Here is a 27,901-nt window from a genome sequence, read left to right as displayed (position 1 = left end):
GAACGCACCACAGAGCCAAACTAAAGGTATAAAAATTACTTTTAAAATGAGTTGGTTTTTTTTGTTTATTCTTTTTATTTCTGTTAAGGATAAAAACAAACAGTGATGATTTTTACAATAAATTCACCAAAATGTTAGATTTCCAAAGACTTTGTGTCGGACTTTTCCGTTAAAGTTGTTGATAGTGAAGCTGAAGTTCATCTGACGGCCACCAGAGGACGCTGTGTGTGAGATGAAGGGAAAATTTGAGTAACATATACAAACAATTGAAATAAAATTCACTTTTGTTTAGAACATGCTTAAATTAATTTGAATGCTTTTAAATAAAAGAGTAGGACTCAGTATCAGTTAAATGTTTTGAGTTTATGTTTCTAATGATTTAAATTGTTTTTTCTGAAGAAGAAATTGAATAGTTTTGTGACTTTGAAGTCAGAATTTTATAAATGTGAATGACTTCACATAAATTGGTCGAAAATTCCAAGTTAATGAAGTTAAATGTTTTGTTCAGTGAAGAAAAACAGGATGTTGGAGTCGAGGATTTCTTGTAAATTGACACTTTTACTGAATTCTGACCCTTGATCCTGGTCCAGGTCCTGGTCCCGGTCACTCAGGCCAGCTGGTGCTGGGTGGTCATGAGGACCAGGGGCACCTCCTTGTCTCCGGTGCCCAGCATGGGGAACATCCTCTCTGTGAACTCCGAGCCGGTGAAGCTGTAGAGCTCCGAGCCCGACTTCACGTTGTAGAAGGAGACCTGACCCTCCTCCAGGTCCAGGAAGACCCCCACCTGACGCAGTTTCGGGTGGGGGGTCTTCACCTGCGGGGGGGGGGGGGGGGGGGGACAAAGAGACATCAGAAACAGCAGGGGGTTCAAATGTCCAAATTACCGTAATTTTCTGACTATAAGCCGCTACTTTTGATGATGCGTTCATGTGCATCACGTAACTCCGACTTTCTTTTGTGTATTTTTTCATTTTTAAATTTGGTGGGTGTGGCTTATATTCTGGTGTGCTTAATAGTGTGATAAGTATAGTATCTTGAAAAGTTCAAATGACTATCGTTTTTTAACGTTTACAGCCACAATGCAAACTAAAGAAAGTAAGTAAAAAAAAAAAAAAAGAAAAATAAATAAATCAAGATTTTGTAAAAATGTAAAAAAAAAAAAAAAGTTGCATATCAAAAAAAAATTGAAGTGTCAGAAATAAATTCTAAAAAACTATAATATTGTCCAGATGGCCCTTTTTTTTTTTCTTTTTTTTTTTTGAAAGTTGTTAGAAATCTTACATTTTGACCAAATCCAAGTTGAAATATTAAAAAAAAAATTAATTTCAGACAGAAAGAAAAAATTCTGGAATTAAAGAGAAGAGTCTGATTCAAATCAGAATCAGAAAGTGTAAACAAACCAAACCTGAAATGTGGAGTAAATAAAAAGATAGAGAGAAAAGAGCAGGGTTGTCAAACATAACGTCTGTGGGCACAAGAGTCGAACATATTTCCTTGAGTGGAGCGGAAACAACACAAGACTGAGACCCGAGCTGAGATATCGGTGATGTTGCCATGGAGGACTAGAATTGAAGCCGGACCTTGGTCAGCGGTGGCGTGGTCAGCGCTCGCAGTTGGCTGCCGCTCCACCAGAGGCTGAAGTATCCGTTGGAGGGACTCATGTCGAAGAGGCCTTTCCTCTGAGCGGACTCGCTGACCACGCCCACTTTCCAGTCTTTATTCTCTCCCACGAACACCTGCAGGCAGACACAGAGGAGGCCCGGCGTGAAACCGCCTTGTTTTTTGGGGGACGACATTCTGAAAAAAAAAAAACCAAGCCGGGTCTCTGACCTCCCAGTAGTGGCGCCCGGAGTGGAAGCTCTCCTTGGCGATGACGCAGGACCAGACGTCGAACCTCTGCTGGCTGTTCCTGTAGAACTGCAGCTTCTCCCCCCGTTTCACCTGCTTCCTGTCCTCCGACAGGATGAGGAACGGGTACGCCGTCACCGGGTTGAGGGTCACATCCTCTGCAGGAGGAGAACCCGGCATCAGACTGACCCGCAACTCCGCCAACTTTTTTTTAATATCAACTCGCAAAACGGAAACGGCGACAAGAAGAAGAACTCACCCATGTAGAGTCGAGCCTTCTTATGTCCTGAAACACAACGGACAGGAAGTCGGTGCTGAGAAAACACACACACACACACACACACACACACACACACACACACACACACACACACACACACACACACACACACACACACACACACACACACACACACACACACACACACACACACACACACACACACACACACACACACACACACACACACACACACACACACTGAGTGAGGACTACGTACCTGACACAGTTTTGCCCTTCTTCAGATCTGCAGGAGGAAGAAGGAAAGTGAGTCTGGGGTTTTTAAGTTGAGGTTCTGCAGTTTCAGCTCCGCGGCGTGACACAAACCTCTCAGAGACCATTGACTCTTCTTCAAACTCATGGTGCTTCCTCTCAGGCTGGCCAGGCTCTCGGCAGCCATCAGGTCGCCTGACGACACTGAAACACACATCAGGACACTGAAACACGCACACACCTCGACACTGAAACACACACCTGCACACTGAAACACACACACACACACACCTCCACAGTGAAACACACATCAGGACACTGAAACACACACACACCTTGACACTGAAACACGCACCTGCACACAGAAACACACACATCAAGACACTGAAACACACACATCAGGACACTGAAACACACATATCAGGACACTGAAACACACATATCAAAAGTCTGAAACACACACCTGTACACAGAAACACACACATCAAGACACTGAAACACACACATCAGGACACTGAAACACACATCAAGACACTGAAACACACACATCTCCACAGTTAAACACACATATCTGTACAGGGAAACACACACACATTTACAATGGGAAAAAACCCCACACATACACACTGAAACACACATCAGCTGAATGTCTGAAGTGAACAACAGAACATCTGTGAACATCTGGCTCGGCGCTCACAGGAACTCACAGGAGTCTCGGGAGTCTCTGGAGTCTCGGGAGTCTCGGGAGCCTCGTGTTCGGCCTTCACTCATACGGATGTCGTCCATCTTCTCTTTGACGTCAGACAAACTGCTCTTTACATCCAGCAGGTAGAAGTGAAGCGAGAGGTCCTTGTCGTCCTCGTCCACGTCGTCCTGCCGGTCCTCTGCCAGAGGAGCCACCGCCTCCTCGAAACTCTGAGGGAGGAGGAGCTTCCTGAGCTAACCAGAAGACCCCGGGAGCATCTGTGACCTCGCGGTCGACCCGGGGTCACTGCGTCTCACCTGCAGGAAGGCGATGTGGTCCTGGCTGGTGGCCTGGACCTCCAGGTCATTCCTCCTGTCCGTCAGCTGGTTAAGCTCCGCCTCCAAACTGTTCACGAGCCCGGTCCCTTTCGACATCACTGTGTCCAGCTGGCTCTGGATCCCGCCGACCACCTGGGAGCGGATCCTGTCCAAAGAGCCGGAGACCTCGTCCAGAAGGTGCTCCACCTCGCCGCGCTCCCGGTCTGCGTAATTCTGAGATAAGCCCCGCCCACGGCCTCCGCCTGGTCAGTGTTTTTGTCACTTTAACCAGGAGAAGTTTAGAATGGGTTTGATGTCTGACCTGCACACTGTCCAGTTTCCTCTTCAGCTCGTCCAGTCGGATCTCTTTCTCTTTCATCCGGTTCAGCATTTCCTGCTCGGTCCTCGCCACTTGTTTCTGTGCACACAGGTGAGACCAGGTGAGAACAAATGGCAGATCACCACCAAAGCTTTGCCTCCTGCAGCCTCTCTACCTGTTTGCCAAGTCGCTCAGTTTGGACGGAGACAGTTTTGTGTGTTCGGTGTTCCTCCAGGACACAGATGGCGCAGATGCAGCGCTGACATGTCCGACAATAAACCTGTACAGTAAACGCATCATGAAGAATCTGTTTTTGAAGAGCAGAACAACGTTTCCACCTGACAACCATCATGTTATAACCATGACAAAAGAGACAGACGTCTATGAACTACAGTTGTTTACAGTTGTTTGTAAACTCCAGACAACTGTCAACTACGGACGTCTGCCAGCTACGGGCGTTGGTCAACCTCTGACATCTGTCAACTATGAGAGTTTGTCAACTACAGACAAACGTAAATTACAAGCATCTGTCAACAACAGGTGCTAGTCAACTACAAGGTGTGTCAACTACGGCCATCTGTCAACTACGGCAATCTTTCAACTACAGACAAGTGTAATCTACAAGCACCTGTCAACTACGGATGTCTGTCAACTACAAGCATCTGTCAACAACGGCTGCTTGTCAACTACGGGCATCTGTCAGTTACAGGTGCCTGTCAACTCCCCGGTCTGTCCACTACGGGCATCTGCCAACTGTGGCAGTTTGCCAACTACAGACAAGTGTAAATTAGAAGCATCTGTCAACTATGGGCGTCGGTCAACTACTGAAATTTGTTAACTATGAGCATCTGTCAACTACTGGATCTGTCAACTACAGCTATCTGTCAATTATGGCAATCTACAGACAACTGTAAACTATGGGCATTTTTCAACAATGGCCAGCTGTCAACTACAGACAACTGTAAATTACGAGCATCTGTCAACAATGGGCATCTGTGAACTGCAGATAATTTCAACCACAGACAACTGCTAAATGACGAGATTCTGTCAACTCAACTATGTTCTTCGACTATGGGCAACAGCAAACTACATACATCTGAAATCCATTGTAAAACACAGAGATCTGTAAACTATTCACTCTTTGATAATAACAGCCATAACATCGTCATCATGGGGGTGTGGTTCCACTGACCTCCAGCAGGCGGTGGTGTAAGGAGCACGTGCGGCCCCTGAGGGCCTCTTTGGGGTCCATCAGTGGGTGTTTGGCATAGAAGATGGCGTCGTGATGTGGCTTCACATGCTCATTGCAATAGGATGCGGTGCAGGTGAGACAGGCGCTGACGGCGGGCTGCTTCACGCCCGTGCACACATCACACCACACCACCTCCTCGCCTGCCGCCGAGGGTGACTGGAAGGGGTTGGTGTTTGTGGCGGGTACCGATGTTGTGGTGGTGCCCGGCAACCCATTCCCGAGTGACGGCGTCCCGCCCGCGGCGCCATAGCGGGTGACCTTGTACTTGTCCGCGATGAGCGCGAAGACTTTGTTGATGCTGAGCAGAGGACGCTCGTCAAACTGACGCTTACACAGAGGACAGGTGCAGACCGAGCTGGACGCCCAGTAACCGCCGATACAGGCCTGCACAGATAGAGAGGAGTGAACTCACCTGGAACACCTGGAACACCTGAGACTAATGAAAACATCTGGAACACCTAAAACTAATGAAAACACCTGAGACTAATGAAAACATCTGGAACACCTGAGACTAATGAAAACACCTGAGACTAATGAAAACACCTGGAACCCTGAGACTAATGAAAACACCTGAGACTAATGAAAACATCTGGAACACCTGAGACTAATGAAAACACCTGGAACACCTGAGACTAATGAAAACATCTGGAACACCTGAGACTAATGAAAACACCTGGAACACCTGAGACTAATGAAAACATCTGGAACACCTGAGACTAATGAAAACATCTGGAACACCTGAGACGAATGAAAACACCTGGAACACCTGAGACTAATGAAAACACCTGGAACACCTGAGACTAATGAAAACATCTGGAACACCTGAGACTAATGAAAACACCTGGAACACCTGAGACTAATGAAGACACCTGGAACACCTGAGACTAATGAAAACATCTGGAACACCTGAGACTAATGAAAACATCTGGAACACCTGAGACTAATGAAGACACCTGGAACACCTGAGACTAATGAAGACACCTGGAACACCTGAGACTAATGAAAACATCTGGAACACCTGAGACTAATGAAAACACCTGGAACACCTGAGACGGTGACACCTAATGCAACTAAAAACACAACAGAAACTCAGAATAGAGGTACAGGTGGAGTAGAGTTAAGAGGGTAGAGTACAGGTGAGATAAAGAAAAAGCAGGGGTGAAGTACAGTGCAGATGCAGTCGCGTTTAGAGGTACAGCACAGTTGTAGTAGTTTAGAAGTAGAGTACAGGTGGAGTCGAGCTTAGATGTAGAGTACAGGTGTAGTAGTTTTGAGGGCAGAGGACAGGTGTGGTAGAGTTTCGATGTAGAGTACAAGTGTGGTAGCTTTGAGGTAGAGTACAGGTGTAGTAGTTTAGAGGGTAGAGTACAGGTGTAGTACTTTAGAGGGTAGCGTACAGGTGTATTAGTTTAGAGGGTAGAGTACAGGTGTAGTAGTTTAGAGGGTAGAGTACAGGTGTAGTACTTTAGAGGGTAGAGTACAGGTGTATTAGTTTAGAGGTAGAGTACAGGTGTAGTAGTTTAGAGGTAGAGTACAGGTTGAGTAGTTTAGAGGGTAGAGTACAGATGTAGTACTTTAGAGGGTAGAGTACAGGTGTAGTAGTTTAGAGGTAGAGTACAGGTTGAGTAGTTTAGAGGGTAGAGTACAGATGTAGTAGTTTAGAGGGTAGAGTACAGGTGGAATACTTTAGAGGTAGAGTACAGGTGGAGTAGTTTAGAGGGTAGAGTACAGATGTAGTAGTTTAGAGGGTAGAGTACAGGTGGAATACTTTAGAGGTAGAGTACAGGTGGAGTAGTTTAGAGGTAGAGTACAGGTGTGGTAGTTTAGCTGTAGAGCACAGGTGGAGTACAGGTGAGGTACGGGTGGTGTAGCGGGTGGGGACGTTACCTGGCAGAAGTTGTGCCCACAGGGGGTTGAAACAGGGTCATTGAACAGGTCCAAACAAATGGAACAAGTCAGTTCCTGCTCGGAAAACAAATCTGGAGCTGCTGCCTCTGCCATCGCCGCAGCCTGCACACCAGAGGTCAGAGGTCAGAGGTCACGGGTCTTCTGAGAACCAGTTCAGTCTGATGAATGAATCTCATGAGGTTCCGCTGAAGTTACATCAGTCAGTGGAGGGAGATGCTCTATAATCTGAGATTGCCAATGCCAACTTTTTACATAACTGCAATCTACTACTTGCCTGTAATCAACAAAAGTAATACAGTTACTGCAACGCGTTACTTCACAATGTGCCAATGCTGCAAAAATAGGCTGAGTCATGCTCCGAGCTGCTTTTAAATCTAAAAAAAAACCCAGTGCAGGTGAGTCACGGCGGTTGTGTTCAGGTGGAGGGTGGAGCCACACACACAAACAAACACACACACGCAGAAGTCTTTAGTCATTTAAAAGTAATTTTGTTGTCACATTGTGATTTAATTAATCGCTGTCAAATTGATGAAACAAGATTTTTTTTTAATTATAGGGTACTTTTTAAATTAAAAGTCATAAAGAGATTTTCTTGTGATTTTGGCCGCTGCCTGATGGTGCCTCCTCCCTGCTGGACTTCAGGTTTGTGTCTGTTAGTTGTTGTTCTTATTTCCCTGTATTTGTCATTTTCCCCCACGTTAGATCTCATTCAGGCATTCATTGTCACTGCTGTGTGACATTTAAATAAAAGAGTAAACTTTATCTAAATGTAAGTGATCCCAGATGTTTGCAGCCACTCAGCCTGATGGTGCCTCCTCCATGCCGGACTTCAGGCTCCTGCGTTTTGTCGTCGTTTCCCCATCACTTCATGTCTCTGTTGTTTCTTTATTTGTTGTATTCACGTCGTCTCTCATGATTCGTTCTCACTGTGGTAGTTTTGTGTAAAAGTGTTGTTGTTTTTTTATTTGTCAAAGCCCCCTGCAGATGTGTGACCTTTCACATCACGTGCTGGAGGTTCTGCCATTTCAGTTTTTCTCTCATTCTTCTGCAAATGGCTGCGTAACACTCTCTCACGTCTGAACTCTTCAGTCCAACTGAAAAAACCTCAGCTCAGGAAGACAGCCGCAGAACCTGCTCAAGTGAAAGCAGCTGCACTTTGACGCTCTGCTGGAAACGTTGTTGTATTTTTTTCCCCTCACAAACACACCAAACTTTGCCAAACTTTCTCCCAAAAGTTCCTGTTTCTGGAAAGTTTTCTCTCTCCGCCTCATACAAAGTTTTTTTTCAAAAAAAAAAGCAGCAGATCGCTGGGAACATGCTCTTTCTTACCTTCAGCCCGTCTCTCTCCACCAGCTGCTGACACAAATCCAGAAACTCGGGTTAGTCTGTGACGTCACTTGGGGGCGGGGCCGACACCTGCCCGGAGCTGCCAGGTGAGTTTCAAAAGAGGAAGACTTTGTTTCCTCACTTTGTTTAGGGATCATTTTCTCTATTCTTCTCCACCTCTTTTTTTTTCATGGGTTTTTAAGCTCCTCTGCAGTTTGTTAATTCAGCTCTCAAAACTCTGACAGTTTTGTCCTTTTTTAATTAGACACAATGGATTTATTTCATATTTAAATAAATTATGGATCAATGACGATTCGGGGAATAAAAGGAAACACACACACATGCACACGGACACGCACACACACACACACACACACACACACACGGTCAGTGTGAGCAGTTATGGGAGGGACGCATGTTTGTCGTGCTTCAACCTGAAAGAGATGGACAGACAGGACGGAGGACATTCTTCTGTGTCTGTGTCTGTGTGTGTGCGTGCGTGCGTGTGCGTGTGCGTGTGTGTGTGCGTCACACAGTTTATTTTCAGGTTCTTGAATAATATATTAAAATAAACAGCCTGAGGTGAACTCAGGTAGAAACTCAGGTAGAAACCAGTCGAAGCTCCTCGGAGGCCCAGAGACAGACCGAACACAGAAACCGAACCAGGAAGTCTCAGTCTGCTGTCCTCAGCCAATCAGAGACTTCCTCAAGGACACCACACGAGGAAGAGGCTGTCCAAGCAGCCAATCAGGTGCTGACTCTGGTTGCCATGGTGATTCCAGTGTTTAAAAAAAAAAAAAAAAAAAAAAAAAGACAAACTGATTCAGGGTGTAAAAAGTTGATCCTCCACTCACTGTGGTGGCGCCACCTGCCGGTCACACAGGGTTTATAACACAATGTTATATTGTGAAGGAGGCCGAGTGGCCCAAAAGTGTCCCTCTTCTATTGATGTGATCATGTTTTCAAAATGATACTCAGACGTGTGTGGTGGATGCTTCATGATGAAAGTTTTAAAAATGAAGATGACGGTCAATCAGTGAATAAAATAGTACGACAGTAGCTGATGTCACTGATCCACTAGTGTTACGATACAAACACACTTTGTGTCATATGAGCATCAAACTAGTCATTTTAAGAAAAGGTCAATCCCGCCTCACTATATAAAGTATTCATCGCTTCTATTTTACATTTGAGTGCTTCAGAATCATTTGAATATAAAGTTTTTACTACATGCTTTAAGAGTTTGAACTGCGTTTAATTTGGAGGACATTTATTGAAATGACAATAAGAAGAAAACTGCTTTTCTTTTTTAATAAAAACACGTCCTCTGATGGACACAAGCTTTTCCAACAGCAGCAGAAAGGGCCCCGTCAGGGAGGCTCAAGACTCTTCAGGTTGTGTCGTTGACATAGAACAAATGTGATCTTCTGGCTCCAGTGTGTGTGTGTGTGTGTGTGTGTGTGTGTGTGTGTGTGTGTGTGTGTGTGAGGAGTCACAATCCAAAAAGATTCACAGATTTTTCTGTTTATTTTCCATTTCATCCAATGGTTTTTTTTCCAACACACACACACACACACTCGCTCGCTCACAAACACACGATGAAAGATGATAAAAATGTTGAGACTTGCTGCTCCGCTTCACGTTTCAGCTCCTCAGAAGTCGTTGTAATGCAGCAACCTGCAGACACACAAAGAGCTCATGAGGATTTCCTATAATTTAGTCTCGGAGTCGGTTCATGTTTCTCTGAAACGTGTGAGTCAAACTGCACATGGAGGCCACACTGTGTGTGTGTGTGTGTGTGTGTGTGTGTGTGTGTGTGTGTGTGTGTGTGTGTGTGTGTGTGTGTGTGTGTGTGTGTGTGTACCTGAGGAGGGGGGCGTGTCCTTTGTTGTTAGCCAATGAGAAGAAGCCGCTGTGTGGCGAGAAGTCGAGGCAGCCGGCTCGATAGATGAACTTTCGCTTTGCGACGGGGAAGTTGGAGAAGACGGTGAGACTGGAGACATGCAGCTGAGGACAGACAACAGTCTTCATCATCATCATCATCCTCCTCTTCCTCCTCAACATCATGTTAGGGGGTCGTCATGACAATCTCACCAGCCGCACGGCCTCGTCCTCGGCTCGGGACGCAATGGCGAGGATCTCGGAGGTGGGGTTGAAGGCGAGGGAGGTGGCGGCGGTCAGCAGGTTCATCACGGACTTCAGGGGTTTGGGACTGGACGAGTTCAGACACGATTCCTGGGAGTAGATGTTGACCACGCCCGACTGGGATCTGAGACACACACAGACACACACATCTGAGGTAACCACAAACACAGCTGAGAGCCAATCAGAGGGTTGAGACAGACAGCAGGGGGCGGGGCTTACCCGCAGGCCAGGAAGTGTCCGTTTGGAGACGCGGCGATGGACGTCGCTCTGACACAGCCATCGTCTGTGAACCGGTTCACGCAGCGTCTGCTCCGCAGGTCCCACACGTACACCTCGCCCTCCTCTGAACACACACACACACACACACACACACACACACACACACACACACACACACACACACACACACACACACACACACACACACACACACACACACACACACACACACACACACACACACACACACACACACACACACACACACACACACACACACACACACACACACACACACACACACACACGTTAGTGTCCACCCATTAAACGTCCACTGGGACGCTTCTCCTTCTCACTGGCTGAGCCGGCGACTCACCCGAGTTAGCAAACACTTTGCTGCCGTCGTGGGAGAAAGCGACGCCGCTGACGTTCCCGTTAATTTTCACGCTGCTGACGACCTCCTTCGTCTGAGAGAAACAGGAGGAAGGAGAGACAGCTGAAAGTCCAGACGCACAGGAGGAGGAAGAGGAGGAGGAGGAGGATGAGGAGGAGGAGAAACCTTCAGTGTGAGGAGGTGCAGGTATCCGTTGGTCCCGGTGAGCAGCAGGGCGCCTCCTTCAGGACACACTGAGAACTCCTTCACTCTGGCCTCGTTCAGACCTGCAGACAAACCCAAAGTTTACTAGGACAGTCTGCATCAAGGTGAAGACGCTGACCTTTGACCTCTGACCCCTGACCTCTGACGGCGTTGACGGGCAGCACTCGGCCCTCCATCATGTCGTACAGGTAGAACATCCTGCTCCTCAGCCCGGTGGCGATCACCGCCTCTCCGTCGACGCTGAACTGAGCCTTGTGCACGGGGAAGCGGTCCAGGTGGACACTCTGGATCTTGGGGTTGGTTTTGCCGTCGACCTGCAGGAGGAGAAGGAAGGAGGTGAAACGTCGACGCCGTCATCCTGCGGGGCTCCGGGACAGAGGAGCTCTGATTGGTCGACTGTACCTGAAAGAGGGAGATGGACTGGTCGAGTCCGGCCGTCATGACGACCTGAGCCGACGGGTGGAACTGGACGGTGGACAGTCTGTCCTCTGATGGACGGGCGCTGTTGGCATGGAGACACTTCTTCATCTGGGACACAGAGAGACAGAGCAGTGAGGAAGAGGAAGGAGGTAAACAGGACCCGGAGCTGGACGTCCTCCTCCTGGTTTGGACTCCCTCACCCTGATGATGCCGCTCGGCAGACTCTCTGAAGACGCCACAAAGTCCCCCGTCCTCCTCAGCAGGTCGTCTTCCTCCTCCTCTTCCTCGTCTTCAGTAGTTTCAGAGACATATAGTTAGTACAGAAACCAGCAAGACAAATCTGAGCAGTCCACATCGACTCGTCCTCTACCCTCCGTCATCTTCTTCTTCTTCCGGGCTCCGCCCTCTGCCCACGACGGAGCTCCGCCCATCGACTTCTGGAACCTGAAGCACACATTGTCGACCGTCAGACGATCAGGCGTTATGTGGACAGACGCGTTCCAGGCGCGCAGACTTACTGCTCCCTCATCCTCTGCTGCAGCTTTTGTTTGGACATGACGGCTTCGGCGTCTCCTTTGATCAGGTTTCTACGGTAACGGTGTGTCATGTCCACGCTGAAACACAAAACACGTCGCCACGCGGTTACCGACAGGACACCAGCACAACCTGAGGGTCGAAGGTGAGAGGCGACGCGCACTCTTCATCCAGCTCGTCGTCCTCGTCCACCCAGACCGGCTTGCTGGACGCCCGTTCTTCCTCATCCTCCTCTTCGTCCTCCTTCTCCTCCTCGTCATCTTTGTCCTCCAGCAGCAGAGAGGCTGTCTGCTGCTCACTGTCCTGCTCGGGACGAACATCGTTAATATGACGCTGATCAATTTAATTCAGTTAAGTTAATGACTCTTCAGCTCAGATTGAAGTTCCACATAGAGTTCCACAGGGTTCTGTGTTAGGAACTATACCTTTCACATTATACAAGCTTCCTGTAAGGAATATTATCAGGAAACACTCCATTAACTTCCATTGCTATCCAGAAGTCTATTTATCTCAGATGATGCCGATCAACTAAATCAAAGACGTGAACTCTCATTTTCTGCTCGTGAACTCGTCTTGGTTTGGACCTCTGGGAGATCTTTGGTTCTCTGCTGGTTCCTCACCTCCTCCTTGAGCCTCCCCAGCAGCTCCTCCTCCGCCCCGAACAGCAGGTCCTCCAGGAGCTTCACCGAGCCGTCCTTCTCCCGCAGCGCCGCCAGCCGCTTCACGTTGCTCCGCCGCCGCTGCTCCTCCTGCTGCGGGTCCCGGGGATCCGCCGGTCGGTTCCGCTTCATGGCCGCCGCTTTGGTCTCCTTGGAGGCCGGCAGCTTGATGACACTCAGATCCTCCATGCTGGAAGTGCACAAATACTCCGATTTGTAACTTTTTCACGTGTTTTTTCCAGTGAAGTTTGTGGACACGTGAATGTGTTTTCCTCCTGAGATGATGCACTTCCGCTATGGTGACTTGTAACCCGGAAACACATGCGTCTGCCCTCTGGAGGCCAAGGACGGAACTGCACGGTGCTGAATCTAATTCAGGGACCAGAACACAATCCAGATCCATCTCAAGTCGGCCGAACCGATAAAATAGTGCCAAAATTACCTTTTACCTTGAAGTTGAAAATGTTTCCTTATTGTGGCGTAGAGCATACGTGAGGAAAATGTCAATATTTTTGCTAAATCAGAAAACTAATATATATATATATATGACTACAATCCCAATATAAAGCCAATTTTAATGACTTCTGGAGCAAAATACTGTGAAATATCCCAAAAATTTCTCCTATCCCTGTTGCATAATGCATGTATTTCTAAACGTTTAGGCGAGTTTGACTTGAGATTTGTATAATTTGCTCAGTGTTTTGACGGGCCTTATTAAATCGGTTCTGCAAACAAATGCGGCGTTGGCAAGGGTCTGAGCTCTACTGAGTGCCTGATGGAGTTATATCTGCAGGGTGTAATCATGATTTGTGTTTTGTTTTTTATGTCATTCTCATCAATCAGCTTCAGTCACAGAGAGACTTCAGTAATGGACTTTATTTCAGAGTGCAGATGCAGCGTTACTGAGAGAGAGAGATTAGAGCGGTGGTCTCCAGCGCCGCCCTGGTGGTCTTCTGTCCTGCGTGTTTCAGGATCCTCTGCAGAGCGGGTACACATGTCAACATGTAGCAGAACAGGAGGTCCCCCGGATTGGACACCACTGATTCAGAAGCTTTTGATCACATTTTAAATCTTCACATGTACAGTAAAGTTCTTAAGGCAGAACGGGGCGGGGGCGGGGTTGGGGTGGGGGGGGCGGGTTTGCATGCATCAGCAGTCAGTTGAAATGCATGAAAACTGTCAGAAATCAAACATGACACAGAAAACTGCTCCGTCACACAAACGCGAGTGAGAGGAGGAGTTATTAAGAGTCTGTGATGGTATATCCCATCTATCTCCCCCTACAGGACACCATCATGGTTCCATCCACTGCAGGTAGATGACCTCAGGTGAGCTGTTCTGGTTTACTTTAGTCCATGTTGGCACTTCCAGACCAACGTGTGGTCAGCTCTCACATCTCCAGGACGGATGATGATGAGGATGAAGGTGAGTATTTACAGTGTCCTCCTCCATTGAGCTCTCCCAACAAAATGCCCCCCCCCCCCCCCCCCGTACGCTCAGTTCGTGGACCATGAGGTCTCCACCCAGAGTTCGTCTCAGGCCCTGTTGTGTGTGCAGAGATGAATCAGGGCGGAGGAGCCCAACACAACGTGCAACACAAACAAACATCAAGTCTTCGGGTTTGTCTTCATCTGAGGCGTCGGGAAAACGTTCTGCTCCTTTAAATCCTCGGCAGCCTCTCACACTCTGCTCAGCCAATCGGCTGTGAGGACGAAGGCGAGGATGATGAAGTTGCGAGCGTCTCGCCATGGACTGATGTGGATAAGACAGCGCGTGTGTTAATGCAGTGTGTGTGTGTGTATGTGCTTGTGAGGGTTAGTGGAGTGTGTGTGTGTGTGTGTGTGTGTGTGTAGTGCATCTCTGTGTTGGTACTCCTGCTTTCACCTCCCTACAGGAGGCAGTGGAGGAGCTCCTCTCAGCACTGAAACAAAACAAACAAACAAATGGTGAGAATGTGTTGTCAGAAATCCTGTGTGTGTGTGTGTGTGTGTGTGCGTGCGTGTGTGCGTATGTGTACCTCTGTTGGCCCTGCTGGGGTAGATCTTGGCAAAGTGTCTGTACTCATCTGGTGGAGGAAAGTCGTCCAGAGGATGAAACGAATACTTGGACTCAAAATCATCTGAAAAAGAGATAAAAAAGACAGGCTGAGTGGGACTGAGAGGAGACGATCTGCAGGAGGACATGAACACATGAGGAGAGATAGAGAATAGAGGGAGGAGAGACGGAGGAGAGATGGAGAATAAAGGGAGGTGAGATGGAGAACAGACATGCCCAGCTGGAGGACAGACTCACCAACGAAGGAGCGAGGGATGGAGGAGGAGGAGGAGTGTCCGTTACGCAGAGGAGGAGGGGGCGGGGGAGGAGCAGCGGGAGTGCGAGAGGGTGGGGGAGGAGGTTTCCCCCTGGTGGGGGGGTCAGAAGACGAGGAGGGGCTACCATGTGCCCTGTAGGGAGGAGGGGGCGGGGCTTCCCTTCCACCTGCTCTGGAAGACGCCGGAGACGGTTGAGCAGGGACCGGAGGAGCTGAGGACACAACCGTGAGATTTGAAAAAAACGACCCAGAATGCACCCGGGGGATGTTTATGGCGTGTTGAGAGCTCACCTGCTCCTCGGCCGGGCGCGTCTCTGACAGTGGGCAGCGCCCTGTTACCCTGGGCGAGGTTGGGGGATGCTGGGGGAGGCGGAGCGGGGCCTCTGGTGGGGGTGTGGCCTCCCGGGGAGGGGGCGGCTCTCTTGCTGCCAAGAGAGTTGTGGCGCTGCGGCAGGTCGGGCGCCGATTCGCCGACTCCTGTTGGACTGATAGTGATGCGGTACGGCGGAGGGGGCGGGGCCAGGGAAGACGAGGAGGAAGGGGCGGGGTTCCCCCCGGAGGTGGGTGGACGTCTGTTGTTGCCAGGAGACGGGGGAGGTTTAGAGGGGAGGGGTGGGGTGTTGTTGGGTGTTGGAGGGAGGGGCTTCTCTCTTGCATAAGATGAGGAGGGAGGGGAAGGGGCGTTACCACGGCGACACATAGGGGGCGGCGGCGGAGCAGAAGAGGAGTGCTTCATGCCGGTTGAGGGGGAGGAGGCTGCAGAAGAAGGGGAGGAGGGGGATGGGCAGGGGGAGGAGGACAGGTTCGGGAGGGAGGGGCGCTGCGAGTGACAGGCTTCCATGGGCGAAGAAGCCTGAGGGGAGGGGCTATCTGCGTCGTCGGGGCGATGGCTGGGGGGGCGGGGTGCCGCCGCCCGAGTGGAGGGAGGACGTCCTGACGATCCGTCTACGACAAACAAAACAGTAAAGAGAAAAATCCAGTCCAATTCCACGACTCATTACAAGTCGACCTCTCACCTCCGACCGGCCTCAGTTTGGGAACGCCGCTGGCAAATAGGCCTCCGATTGGTGGAGCCGAGCCTGAAGGACTTGACGCTCCGCTACCATTGGCTCCTGGCGAAGATGCTCCGCCTCCTTTGGGCTCTGAGAACCACAACCATGGGACAGGTGAGTGAGGCTCCGCCTCCTACGGAAGTGATGTCACTACTGTCCACAGTGAGGATGGAGTGAGTCACGGGGCCGGGTGATGATGTCAGACAGGTGAGGTGATGATGTCAGACAGGTGAGGTGAGGTAAGGTGATGATGTCAGACAGGTAAGATTGGGTGAAAGCTCCTGCACTTATCTGGTGATGTCATTGCCACGCTAGTGAAGTGTGATGACATCACGGTCTCTAATGAACCAATCAGCAGTCTCAGGTGTGCAGGTTGAGCCGTTACCTGTCAGGTGGAGCTCAGAGACACTGACTGGAGTCAAACTGCAGCCAACAGCTTCTGACAGCAGCTCAGTTTTACTCTCAATGTTCGGATTTTAGTGAAAATAAGCAATTAGACACACGTTTCCTGGATGAGTTCCGACGATGTTTCGTTCTGGGTTTTTTTCTCTAATCTCGAATGAAATTGTTCTCACTGTTTTTCTTTGTTTCTGATTACGTTGTCATTTGGATGAAAGCTGTTTCCAGATGAACCTCGGGTGTTCGTGTGTCTGAGCTCGGATCCTCCCGACATGAAGCCGAACTCCAGCCTGAAACCTGCTGCAAGTCTCCGGCCCCGTTTCCACGGCAACGATTTCAGGTAGAACCCCCCCCCCCCCCCCCCCTGTAAAACCTTTGTTGAATTTTGGACGTTAGTTTTACACGAATACGGTGCTCAGAGCCGTGGTCAGTAGTTGTTCTGCACATGCCCAGTAGAGGGACAATAAGAAGAATGTTTTCCTCCAGAGTCATGACTCCATATTCTCCTGGGACTTGGGAGTTTTATAGTCGACAGTCACTGGATCAGTTTGAAAACGTTGTCGTGTAAACGAGGCCTTAGAGACCCGAAGCTTCGTACAGATCAGAGGTATAACCCCCCCTTCCTGTGCACATGAGCAGAGTTTCACCCATCAAACGCAGTGGCCAGATGAGTGAAACTCTGCAGGGGGGGGAGTGTGTTCAGCAGACGTCTCCGCTATCAGCAGCAGCAGCTCAGCAGGAAGCTGCAGAGGCAGTTTAAAGCAGCCACTCCGTCACCAGAAACTCAGGCTTGAACGCGAGAGTCCGGGGAGAGCAGCAGAAGGAGAGAGAGGAGAGACGTTAAAGCAGGAATCCACGGAGACAAGAGGACAGAGAAACATGGAACACAGCGGCTTCTCTCTGTGTGTGTGTGAGAGATGTAACTGAATCATGTATGAAACATTAAGAACGCGTGTGTGTGTGTGTGTGTGTGTGTGTGTGTGTGTGTGTGTGTGTGTGTGTGTGTGTGTGTGTGTGTGTGTGTGTGTGTCAGTCAGCAGGACTCTGTGTTTTCCTTCTATAGAACTCTGAATGAAGCGACTCCAAACTAAATTAAACTAGTTTAAGTTTAATCTGATGCAAACATTTTGACTTTGTGGATTCTCGCATTTCTCTCGGCAAAATCGATGCAAAATTCTGACATCTAACTTTTAGATTTGGGCCATAAAATCTAAAAAACCGCTGCGTGTGATGCCACCACTGGGCAGACGCCTGCGGTCATCACTCTGCAGGTCAGAGGTCAGCTGGCTGGTAGCAGACGCTTTAATCTGCCAGCAGCTGCAGTGTCTTGTTGTGTCCACCGGGGGTCTGAGCCCCCAGTGTGCGGCCGCTTAAACGCCCCCGAGCCTCCTGCTGGCAGCCTGTAGTGTCAGAGAAGAAGGCGTCTTACTGTCCAGCAGCGACATGGCGGCGGCGCTCGAATCTGCTGCCGACTTCCTCTGCTCCTCAGACGGCGCCCCCTGCTGTCTGGGCTGGCTCGGCTGCTGGTGTAGGTATTGGTATAATCGAATGTATGGGTGGTCTGTGGGGGGTGTCTGGCTCTTTGGTGTTTGACTCTTACTGTCGAGCAGCGGTGCGCTGCGGTCGTTCACCACCGCCACCCTCTTCAGCTTGGCGCCCTTGCAGATGTCCGACAGCAGAGCGCCGCGGCCTCCGGCCTCGCCTGGGCTCAGTTTCGGAGGACCGGTGTTCACCTGAGGAGGTGCAGGACACCACTCTCAATCTCCAAGTCATCCTTGTTACCTTTCATTCTGTACATGGGATGTTCTGATCAGAGACTTAAAAAAAAAAATATATATATATATTTATAACATTATAACCCCACGGTAGCGGCAACAAAGCCTCAGTTACAAAGTTTATTGTCAAAATAATTTTTCGACAGAAAAACATGTTTCTTCGTGCAATAGAGTTCTTATTCTGCTGTCCACAGAGAATTCCAGCAGTAAAACAACACAAGATAGGTACAAACTATGTACGGAAACAAACTAGTGCCAAAAAGGAAAAAAAAAAAAAAAAGCTTATATAAGAAAAATAAAAAACAAATAAGAAGCAGCATGGAAGTTGCGTCTTAAAGCTATTATTGATTGTTGCTGAGGTAGTGGACACCCGGGGCCTCATTTATAAAGGCTGCCGAAGCACAAAACAGGTCCTGAAAGATGCGTACGCCACTTCCTTCGTAAGGTTTGTGATCTAAAAAAATTTACATTGCGGGAGAACGTGAGTACCGGTACACTAACTTTGGACCTCGAGACGCACATTATGCAGACGGGGGAAACTGGCGGCGCTGATGGTGGAGTGGTGAGTTGAAGCCAGATTCATCTCGAACATTTAATGTCATCACACATCAGACTTATTGATCCACGTGATCAGAAACAGCCGAGCTGCGGTGGTATAGATGTTTCTTTAGTGGAACATTACTACTGAATCAGCAGCTCGATGTTCATCTGTCAAACTCTCATGTTGAAACGATACAGAACTGATTGATTATCAATTGTGACAAGGTGTGTAAGTATCAGTCTAACTGCTGAGTAAGCATATAAACAGCGCGGTGACAGCCGTGTGTAAAGCTGCAGTGTGGATTCGCTGGCACCGCCTCGTCACCCAGTGTCTCCACAAGGACACAAGACAAGGTCCACTGAGCCTTTTTACAAGTCCCGGTTGAAATATCTAATTTATACATTTAATAAACAGATAAAGTTGCACTTTATCGGTCTCCACCATAATGTCTCCTTCCCTCTCCGACACTCAGACACACACGCTGGCCGTCACAACCATGGGGGCTGATTTGGGGTCCAGTGATGTGCTCTGGTACTCCCCCCCCCCCCAATGATGTCACTCTCCTCTGGCCCCCACCTTCAGACCAGACTCTTCTTCTAATAGCAGTCACTGATCTCTCTGACTCTCACACTATTTACAGCGGTGACTACGTCCTGTCGATCACTTGTATTTTCTTTTATTAGTGATTCCACTGCCGGGACACCAAATAATATCATTCTCCTAAACCTCCACCTCCTCCATGACTATTTTACTCTCAGTAAAATTCCTTTTCTTCGTCTTTTCTGCCAGGATTTAGAGCAAAATGCTTGCGATAGGCAGGCTGATTGAGATGCAAAAATATTCACGAGGCACTTTGCATTTACCATTTATGGTAGAAAGTGGGCGTGTTGAGGGCGGGACGAACTGGGCAACCTTCCAGGTGGACTGGGATCTATAAAAGGAAAGTGCGTGCAGATGTGCGTGCACATGGTTTTACTTTTTGGGGGGGGCATGTACATCTTTAGTCGGTGTCCTATGCAATGTTTTATAGATGAGGCCCCAGGTGAACTCTAACGGTTGTAGCTGGGTGTTTGGAGGTGAGGCGGTCATCCTGAACACACAGACCGGCAGCAGAGGCTCCTCACCTGGCTGAGGGCGGGCGGAGGAGGAGGTCCTCCCGGGGGAGGAGGAGGAGGAGGGATGGGCATCCTGCTGCTGCTGCTACAACACGCACCTGATCACCTGAGACACACATATAAACACAGTCAGGGATTCCGCGCGCGCGCGCGCACACACACTGTTGTTTACTGAACCGTTAGCTCTGTTAGCTCCTAAAGGCCTGCGAGATGCTACGTTAGCCCATATGCTTTGGTTTGTAGCTAATATTATCAATACATATGCCTCACGCACGCACACAAACACAAACACACTGCAGTGTGATTGTTTTAGATTGCTTTAGCTGAGACTGCTAGCGGTGCGTTAGCATTGTATAGCATTAAAGAAAAGCTCTCAGATGAGCTCGAACATCTCACCTGAGAGCGGCGGTTTAGCTCATGCTGGTGGCCTCCACCCGGGGTTCGTGGTCCAGCCTGGGTCCGGGGGGGGGGGTCGGTTCGGTTTGCTCCGCCGCTCGCCGTTAGCCTCAGTGCTGCGGGCTGCGTCAGTGCAGGCGAAGATCACGTGACCCACGAGCACGTGACGACCGGCTCGTGATGCTGCAGATAGTCTTTATTTTAATTAATATTTTTAGATAAACGTCAGAATCATTCGTCAATTTAAAAGTGAAGTCAGCGTCCGCTTCCATGATGTGTTCAGTTTTATGTTTTGTCTCATATTTGATTTGACTTTTCATTAAATCTAATTATGTTTCAAATCGGATTTTTAGCTGTTGACGTGAAATACAAACCTTGAAAGATTGTTTGTCCACTGTTAATATGAATAACGTTATTAATAAATAACGTTTTTTGTGAAAAAGTTTACAAATGTTGATTGGGCTTTTTAGTGTGACGTCATCGTAACTCGTCCAATCAGACTAGTTTTTGTTAGATTTGAAAACAGACATGGCGGCGGTTCAAGCGTAAGTTGGTTCCATTTTTCCAAACATTAAAGCTCTTATCGTTTTAAGTGCGGATTTCATGAAGACTTGGAGTGCTTTTGAAGCTTCGCCGCGGAGTTTCTCTCGCGACGACATTGACGGATATGATTAGGAACACCTTAATTCAGCGCGATGACGGAGAGCTAAATTGAAGCTAATGTTGCTAATCATGAAGTGACATAACGACATAAACAACAAGACTCGTGGGACGAAATTAACAAGATAAAGTTTTGCATGTCTGTGTGTGTTCAGGGTCCTACAGCGATGCGAGCCGGTTATGCTGGACTCGGATTCAGACCGGGAGTCGGACTGGACAGAGGCGGCTCAGATGGCACTGTACCTCACAGTGAGTGTGACACACACAAATAGAGCATCTTCCTCCACCAACATACAGATTGTAAAGCATATTCTGCCCACTATCACCCAGATTTTAGAGTATCTTCCTCCCACTATCACCCAGAATTTGGGAGCACTTCCCTCCATCAACATCCACATTATGGAGCATCTTCCTCCACTACCACCCAGATTGTAAAGCATCTTCCTCCATCAACATCCAGATTATAGAGCATCTTCCTCCACTAACTGACGAAACGCCAGCTGTACTTAATGATCATCAGTATGTCCCACGGTTAAGCTCCATTAATGTGTCACAGCAACACTCCAATAATACAGTTATGACGACATTAACTTTACAAAGTAACTAGTTACATTTGATCTATGCTATTAAATTGACTGCTACCTTTAAAAAAAAAAATGAAAATAATTAATTAGTCACTACAATCAAGAGTGCGTTTGTGAACGCAGGACAGCCGTCGTGTGCAGAAGGTTTTGTGGCGTCAGCTCTTTGTTTTGGACTCGATGATGTCACTACTGGAGGGCCTGGAGTCGTCCCAACAACTGACCACACAGCCGTCGCCTCCACATCCTGGTATACACACACACACACACACACACACACACACACACACACACACACACACACACACACACACACACACACACACACACACACACACACACACACACACACACACACACACACACACAGATGATCAAACCATGTGTGTGTGTCACTCAGAAGGCGGAGCTCGAGGCAGGTGGAAGGCACTGAAAGCGGAAAGCAGGGCGGCGGTGGAGGAAACCGAGACGCTGCTCGGATCTCTTCAGGATCGAATCCAACAGATACACAACAGACGACAGACACTCACACAAATGGCTCAACAGCTCAGCACCAAGGTGTGTGATTGGAGCGTGATGCAGACGGTTTATCAATCACTAGGTTTTCTTCTTTTCCTCCTAGAAAACAGAAACAAAGCGAACACATGACCACAAGTTTGTCTCCAAACAGTTCAAAGAGTCAGTAATGAGCTCAACTGTTGGCAGCCGAGAGACACCGAAGAAAAGAATTCCACTCCGTAACCTCGACCAATCAGATGCCCAGATGTTGTCCAATCAGAAGCAGTCCTAGGTTAACTTAAGGAAAGATGGTTATTTAGTAGTCTGGGGATGAAATGAACCTTTACACCACGTCAAGCTGAGTCGGTGTGTTTTCACTGGATATCGGCAAGCGCAGTACTACAGCTGAGTGTGTGTGTGTGTGTGTCCTTCAGGTACAGCAGCACCAGCAGCTCCAAGAGTTTTTGCAGAACACCCATAATGCACTGCGGTCCTGTGAGCAGCAGCTGAAGCAGTTGGAGGCGGAGTCAGTGGCGGCGCTCGCTCAGCTGACAGACCAGCAGCGGCTCAGAGACCGGTGAGTGCCGAGGTCACCTGACGCTTTCCGCTCCCACGTGATTGGTGGATAACTGTACTTCCTGGTCACCTGTCAGACTGCAGGGGTCTGTGTCCGCCGTACAGGACCACATGCAGGTCAACCTGCTCAGCGTGAGCCAATCACAAGTCACCCTGGAGCTCAGGCCACGCCCCTCCTCCCACCCGTCGTCCGGTCAGCTGCAGCCGCTGAAGCTGTCCGTCACCTTGAGCCACGACGACCGCTTCACACTGCAGGTGTGTGTGTGTGTGTGTGTGTGTGTGTGTGTGTGTGTGTGTGTGTGTGTGTGTGTGTGTGTGTGTGTGTGTGTGTGTGTGTGTGTGTGTGTGTGTGTGTGTGTGTGTGTGTGTGTGTGTGTGTGAGATGTAGTTAACCAGGTGTGTGTGTTCAGGCAGATGAGGGCACCTGTGTGCTGGTTCAGGACCGGGTCTGTGGGCGGTGGTCGGAGCTGAGCGCCGCCCTGCTGGAGGTGATGCAGTTCTACATGGGCGAGGCAGAGCTCCTGACCGAGATCCAGGCACTGAGATCCAGGTGAGTCCTCAGAGAAGCCAGGACTCTTGATTGGCTGGCATCATTGATGACCCCGCCCCTTTTTATTCCCCTCTACGCAGCTTCCCCATCGACTGGCGTCCGGCGCAGCGGCAGCTCGTCTACCTGAAGACGGCGTCGCTGGTGTGTCACCTGGAGGTAGGGGAAGGGTACCCGAGCGGGGGGCGGCCGCGGCTAGTGTCGGTTCAATGTGACGGGCGACCTGTGGACATGAGCGGGCGGAAGGTAAAGAAAGTAGATCACTAGAACACACACACACACACACACACACACACACACACACACACACACACACACACACACACACACACACACACACCATGAGTGGATATGATTAACAATCTTGATTCTACAACTCGTTTCTGTTTCAGCCTCCAAACTCAGAACCCAGTCTGACCGAGTGGCTGGTGTTTCTCTGCAGCACGTCTCTCATCTGACACGACCAACACGTGAATAAAATGTTAAAAAGTTGTGTGTTGTTTTTACAGTACGTCATATCATGTCAAATAAAAAGTTTTACATTGATTGTGATAATAAAGGCTTCTCATTTAAAAAAAAAAAAAAAAAAAAAGTTGTGCTTGTTTTCTGTACAAACACTTTCTACCTTCGTTCTCTCACAGCATGACATCCTTACATCGACCGAAGCTACGAGCATCCAGCAGACGGACCACCGAACTGCTTCCTCCCCTGTTCCATTAACCAACACTACATTTAACTTTATATAAGTAAAGTTTCACCTTCTGCTTCACAGAATGAAAATACTCCAGCTCAGATATTTACAGATATTTTAATTCCTTGTAGTTTCGTTTGAACTCATTGTGAACTTTATTTATCCGCCTGATCATGTCGCATTAAGTGACGATGTACCACAACACACATTTTCTTTCTCATCTGATGCCAATTAAACGGGCAAAGTTGTGGTTTTGCTGCCGCCTGGTGGACAAACGGAGCGACACACCATGAAAGCGTCTGACTGATTTTAAAGCGGAAAAATGAAGTTGTGAAACCAAAGTTATTATAAATAGTTGTCGAAAAACTCCTAACATGACTGCATTCAAATGTTATACTGTCAAATCCTGTTGGATTGGCAGGTTTTCCTCTGATAAAATACACGACAAGCTTGTGTCCCTGTTAAAACTACCAACAGTTTGTACACATCAGTGTACTCACTGTATAGATAGAGGAAATACTCTTTTTATGAGACTGCATTAAAGCATTATTTGGAAAGAATGTAGTGACTGAAGAAAAATACTTTCACTGTACATAAACATCGTCATTGTACACATGAAGAAACTCTTTAAAGTAAAATCCATAAAGTTTCCACAAACTGATTTTCTAGAGTTTTAACATCTCACATTTCTTCTGAGTTTATTCGGACCTCTTCACTTTATGTGAAGGCGTCATATCAACACCAGTGGGTGTAATGCTCCTCATAAAATAGAAATTGTTCAAACTAATTACAAATGCCTTCAAATCAAGAAAACATCCACAGTTCATATCAATATCAACACTTCAAATAAACTTAATACAAATGCCCTCACCTCATGGAGATTTCCTCATTTCAGCAAAACCACAAGTTATATAAACTTACCTCCACTAAACTTCCTCACTCTACACACCCTAACTTTATATAAACATTTGAACGTCATATACATTTTCAAACCTTCCTAATTGTCTCAACCTGTCCATGAATAATAAACCTTTGGCAGCGAGTTCACTGGGTATAAATCTTTGTCCTGCGTAGGTTCCAGTCACAGTTAAAGTAGCAGAAAGGTATAAATCTTTTCTAGTTGAGGGGTTTCTGAAGCACTTTACAGTCGTAGAAATATATGAGGTATTCGAGCCCGCAGCCCTCGGCTGGTTCTGCTGCTCTCAGGATTTATGTGCAAAGACTCGCTCTGCAACACGGAGAACGTCAGTAAAGTTTCATAACATCAAGTTAAGTTGCCATTCAAATGTATTTCTTTACAAAAAATAGAAATAAATCAAGACAGGAGGTCAGGGGTCAAAGGTCAGCTGCAGCTTCAGCATAAAACCGACTGTGAATCTCAATCTGATGAGCCAGCCCGATCAGAGCCTGTGGGCATCGCTGACTGTTCCATCCAATCAGATATCTGACACCTCCTAACATTTACAGCCCCCCCCCCCACACACACTTACATTACATAAAAGGACCATATATAGATGGAGGTTTCTCAGCTGACAGCACGCCGCTGGCTAGTTCTCATCTACAGGAGGAAGAAATCCTCTCGGATCATCTTCAATCATCTCGAGGACGACAGATGCAGAAGAAAAACACCTCTGATTTTACGCTTCGCTGAGTCAGAACTCACAAACAACTGTCTCTACTGTGAGGAGTGAAGACCGCTGCTGTGTACATTCTAGCCTCCAACCGTTTCCACAATGACAACAGTTCGACAACTCCACGTCTTCAAGGAACTGCAAGTCATCGCACAGCTTTCCCCTGTTGCTATATGCAAGTCCCGGTTTGAATGCAGGACTTGGGGTCCAGACCTCAGACTCCCTGAATGAAAAGAAATGGACCTGAATCTGAACGCCTCGTCTGGAAACACTCGTCTCATTTCATCGAATTCCCATTGATTGACTTCATCCAAGAAACATATGCTTTCCTTAATTGCAGAATGTTTGAGGAATCTGCTCTGTGCTCCAACACAGCATCAGTCTCAGGGAAGCTTTGTTCACAAGTTTACTACATGAACGTGAAAACAAAATTCTCCACTTCCAACAAAAAGCCTTCGGCACAATGTGACGTGTCATCATCCGTGATTTTATCTGCAATTATCGTCTCATAATTCCACGGGAGGATGTGATGATTGTTTGCCACAGTGCTTACTATCCGGTATGTGAAATTCAATCGAGTAGGAGGGTTTCTGGGAAACCTTTAACAGCCTGCAGACTGAAGAAGAGACATCCTATGCGTGGAAATAAAAATACATTTAAAAAGAATGGGGCAAACTCAGAGTGATATGAACAATATTCTGGACAACAGTTGTTTTAAAGCATTTTAATCAATGAAATGTAAACAGAGCTTCCACAGTCTTAGAGCAATCGTCACTGGTAGTTAAAGAGGACAGGTGGGTACAACTGGTTAGTCGGGCAGTAAAAACAAACAGGCCCCTTCAGAAGCCGGATCTGGTTCAGATTAATGATGAGCTTTCTGTACTTTGTGTTTTCACTCCAGAGTCGAGGTATTGTCGGGTTGATTGACAGCTGGTTCACACACAGTCACTCACACTGACAGTGACTCTGCAGGTCACAGAGTTCCCAGTACTACAGTATCTCAGAGTACACTTCTGTGTGACAGTAAAGCTGTCGACCTTTGGTTTTCTTTGACATGTAAATCGGATTTTTAACTCCTCACAGCGGAAAAGCCCCCAGGTCTCTGCTGGTCTCCAAGGGGGTCCAGGAGAACAGGTTTTGATCCACTGCTCTTTAGTGGTACCCTCATCGACGTGGTGTTTCAAAAAGCTCTGCTCAGTCACTTTAATCTGATGAGACCACCTCTTTCATTAAATGTAGATTATGTGCAGGTGGCTGGTTTGATTCCCTGCGCACAGCGGCGCTTGAGGGTCGGTGAGGGTTCACATACCTGCTCACCTGCTCAGACAGGTGTGGACTCGGTCCGCCACAGGCAAGAGGCAGCTGCTCAGTCTGTCCTAACACAGGGCTCAGAGTGCACAGTCAGCGAAAACCCACACCAGAGTCCGCCACGGTCCACCACAGACCATTACAGACCACCACAGTCTGCCACAGAGCGATGCGGCCCACCAGAGTCCACCACAGTCCACCACAGTCCATTACTGAACATCAGAGTCTATCACAGTCCAACAAACTAAGCTCGTTGTTTCCATGCTTCAACTTTACTGGAAATCTTTTCTAATCTTTCAACATGTTTCAGGACGACACAGAAGTCTCTGTCTTTTTCTTTTTTGCCTCCCCTCTAGTCTTTGTACAAGTTCTACTTCACGGCAGTTTTTATCGACTCAAACAATTTTTCTCGACCCATTTGTTGGACAGGAACTCGGTGGGAGTACTGGAACATAAACAGGGTGGGAGTACTGGGACGTAAACAGGGTGGGAGTAATTGGACGTGGACAGAGTAGGAGTACTGGGACGTGGACAGGGGGGGAGTAATTGGATGTGGAGAGGGTGGGAGTACTGGGACGAGGACAAAGTGGAAGTACTGGGATGTGGACAGGGTGGGAGTAATTGGACATGGACAGAGTGGGAGTAATTGGACGTGGACAGGGTGGGAGTACTGGGACGAGGACAAGGTGAGAGTAATTGGACGTGGAGAGGGTTGGAAAAATGGGACATGGACAGGGCGGGAGTAATTGGACGTAGACAGGGTGAGAGTAAATAGACGTGGACGAGGTTGGAGTAATTGGACGTAGACAGGGTGAGAGTAAATAGACGTGGACGAGGTTGGAGTAATTGGACGTAGACAGGGTGGGAGTATTGGGACGTATACAAGGTGGAAGTAATTGGACGTGGACAAGGTGGGAGTACTGGGACGTGGACCAGGTTGGCTCTGTGAGATCTGATAGGTGGATAAAAGCAACACACCCACTGCCTGTTGTCATGACGATACAACAAACCATCGGTGTGACTCGCTGCTGGCGTTCTCTGTCAGCAAGCAGGTGACAGGTGATAACCCCCCCCCCCCCCCCCCCACACACACACAC

At 48.2% G+C, this 27,901-nt stretch overlaps 4 protein-coding genes across 7 annotated transcripts; 1 reads left to right on the top strand and 3 right to left on the bottom strand.

The window, feature by feature from the left end:
* Positions 1-80: 80 nt before the first annotated feature.
* On the bottom strand, positions 81-8,211 carry btr30 (bloodthirsty-related gene family, member 30). 2 transcript variants are annotated; one of them, XM_080487342.1, is made up of 14 exons: positions 8,152-8,211; positions 6,802-6,924; positions 4,855-5,298; positions 3,838-3,942; positions 3,666-3,761; positions 3,344-3,577; positions 3,049-3,256; positions 2,456-2,545; positions 2,349-2,375; positions 2,108-2,134; positions 1,831-2,006; positions 1,581-1,736; positions 574-814; positions 81-221 (listed from the first exon to the last, which is right to left on the bottom strand). In XM_080487342.1, the coding sequence occupies exons 2-13, from the start codon at positions 6,913-6,915 to the stop codon at positions 608-610; spliced, it is 1,884 nt and encodes a 627-aa protein (XP_080343468.1). In that variant the 5' UTR covers positions 6,916-6,924; positions 8,152-8,211; the 3' UTR covers positions 81-221; positions 574-607. The 2 variants fall into 2 exon arrangements, with proteins under 2 accessions (XP_080343468.1, XP_080343469.1); XM_080487343.1 differs by having other exon boundaries at positions 7,625-8,170.
* LOC308124409 (uncharacterized protein) lies at positions 7,293-23,745 on the top strand. Of its 3 annotated transcripts, XM_080487367.1 has the most exons (11): positions 7,293-7,464; positions 8,176-8,255; positions 16,704-16,825; positions 21,128-21,221; positions 21,680-21,803; positions 21,954-22,111; positions 22,486-22,628; positions 22,705-22,882; positions 23,038-23,177; positions 23,258-23,420; positions 23,567-23,745. In XM_080487367.1, exons 3-11 carry the CDS (start codon positions 16,758-16,760, stop codon positions 23,630-23,632), a joined length of 1,134 nt encoding a protein of 377 aa, XP_080343493.1. In that variant the 5' UTR covers positions 7,293-7,464; positions 8,176-8,255; positions 16,704-16,757; the 3' UTR covers positions 23,633-23,745. The 3 variants fall into 3 exon arrangements, with proteins under 3 accessions (XP_080343493.1, XP_080343495.1, XP_080343494.1); XM_080487369.1 differs by lacking the exons at positions 7,293-7,464; positions 8,176-8,255; positions 16,704-16,825 and adding an exon at positions 20,048-20,151; XM_080487368.1 differs by lacking the exons at positions 7,293-7,464; positions 8,176-8,255; positions 16,704-16,825 and adding an exon at positions 20,810-20,857.
* On the bottom strand, positions 9,386-13,044 carry utp18 (UTP18 small subunit processome component). Its single transcript, XM_080487351.1, has 13 exons — positions 12,685-13,044; positions 12,228-12,367; positions 12,049-12,144; positions 11,901-11,974; positions 11,731-11,819; positions 11,513-11,638; positions 11,250-11,424; positions 11,072-11,172; positions 10,889-10,979; positions 10,513-10,636; positions 10,243-10,417; positions 10,013-10,155; positions 9,386-9,825 (listed from the first exon to the last, which is right to left on the bottom strand). The coding sequence occupies exons 1-13, from the start codon at positions 12,910-12,912 to the stop codon at positions 9,801-9,803; spliced, it is 1,587 nt and encodes a 528-aa protein (XP_080343477.1). The 5' UTR covers positions 12,913-13,044; the 3' UTR covers positions 9,386-9,800.
* Positions 13,587-20,442, bottom strand: wipf2b (WAS/WASL interacting protein family, member 2b). Its single transcript, XM_080487359.1, has 8 exons — positions 20,313-20,442; positions 19,926-20,022; positions 18,086-18,218; positions 16,051-16,176; positions 15,326-15,979; positions 15,016-15,246; positions 14,741-14,842; positions 13,587-14,644 (listed from the first exon to the last, which is right to left on the bottom strand). Exons 2-8 carry the CDS (start codon positions 19,986-19,988, stop codon positions 14,604-14,606), a joined length of 1,350 nt encoding a protein of 449 aa, XP_080343485.1. The 5' UTR covers positions 19,989-20,022; positions 20,313-20,442; the 3' UTR covers positions 13,587-14,603.
* Positions 23,746-27,901: the final 4,156 nt, after the last annotated feature.

The sequence above is a fragment of the Lipophrys pholis genome (genome assembly GCF_963383615.2).
Source record: "Lipophrys pholis genome assembly, chromosome: 19".
Taxonomy (NCBI): domain Eukaryota; kingdom Metazoa; phylum Chordata; class Actinopteri; order Blenniiformes; family Blenniidae; genus Lipophrys; species Lipophrys pholis.
The sequence above is the reverse complement of the archived record's forward strand: the minus strand, read 5'-3'. Positions and strand labels throughout refer to the sequence as shown.

Coding starts and splice junctions, on each gene's coding strand:
- LOC308124409 (XM_080487367.1), top strand. CDS start 16,758: ATGAAGCCGAACTCCAGCCTGAAACCTGCTGCAAGTCTCCGGCCCCGT. Junction 21,222..21,679: donor AGATGGCACTGTACCTCACA/GTGAGTGTGACA, acceptor TTGTGAACGCAG/GACAGCCGTCGTGTGCAGAA. Junction 22,883..23,037: donor ACGACCGCTTCACACTGCAG/GTGTGTGTGTGT, acceptor GTGTGTGTTCAG/GCAGATGAGGGCACCTGTGT.
- wipf2b (XM_080487359.1), bottom strand. CDS start 19,988: ATGCCCATCCCTCCTCCTCCTCCTCCCCCGGGAGGACCTCCTCCTCCG. Junction 16,177..18,085: donor CAGCGCACCGCTGCTCGACA/GTAAGAGTCAAA, acceptor TGTGGTTCTCAG/AGCCCAAAGGAGGCGGAGCA. Junction 15,247..15,325: donor CGCGCCCGGCCGAGGAGCAG/GTGAGCTCTCAA, acceptor TTGTGTCCTCAG/CTCCTCCGGTCCCTGCTCAA.
- utp18 (XM_080487351.1), bottom strand. CDS start 12,912: ATGGAGGATCTGAGTGTCATCAAGCTGCCGGCCTCCAAGGAGACCAAA. Junction 11,639..11,730: donor TGCCGAGCGGCATCATCAGG/GTGAGGGAGTCC, acceptor TCTGTGTCCCAG/ATGAAGAAGTGTCTCCATGC. Junction 11,425..11,512: donor AGTCCATCTCCCTCTTTCAG/GTACAGTCGACC, acceptor CTCCTCCTGCAG/GTCGACGGCAAAACCAACCC.
- btr30 (XM_080487342.1), bottom strand. CDS start 6,915: ATGGCAGAGGCAGCAGCTCCAGATTTGTTTTCCGAGCAGGAACTGACT. Junction 5,299..6,801: donor GTGGGCACAACTTCTGCCAG/GTAACGTCCCCA, acceptor CTATCTGTGCAG/GCCTGTATCGGCGGTTACTG. Junction 3,257..3,343: donor ACCACATCGCCTTCCTGCAG/GTGAGACGCAGT, acceptor CTCCTCCCTCAG/AGTTTCGAGGAGGCGGTGGC.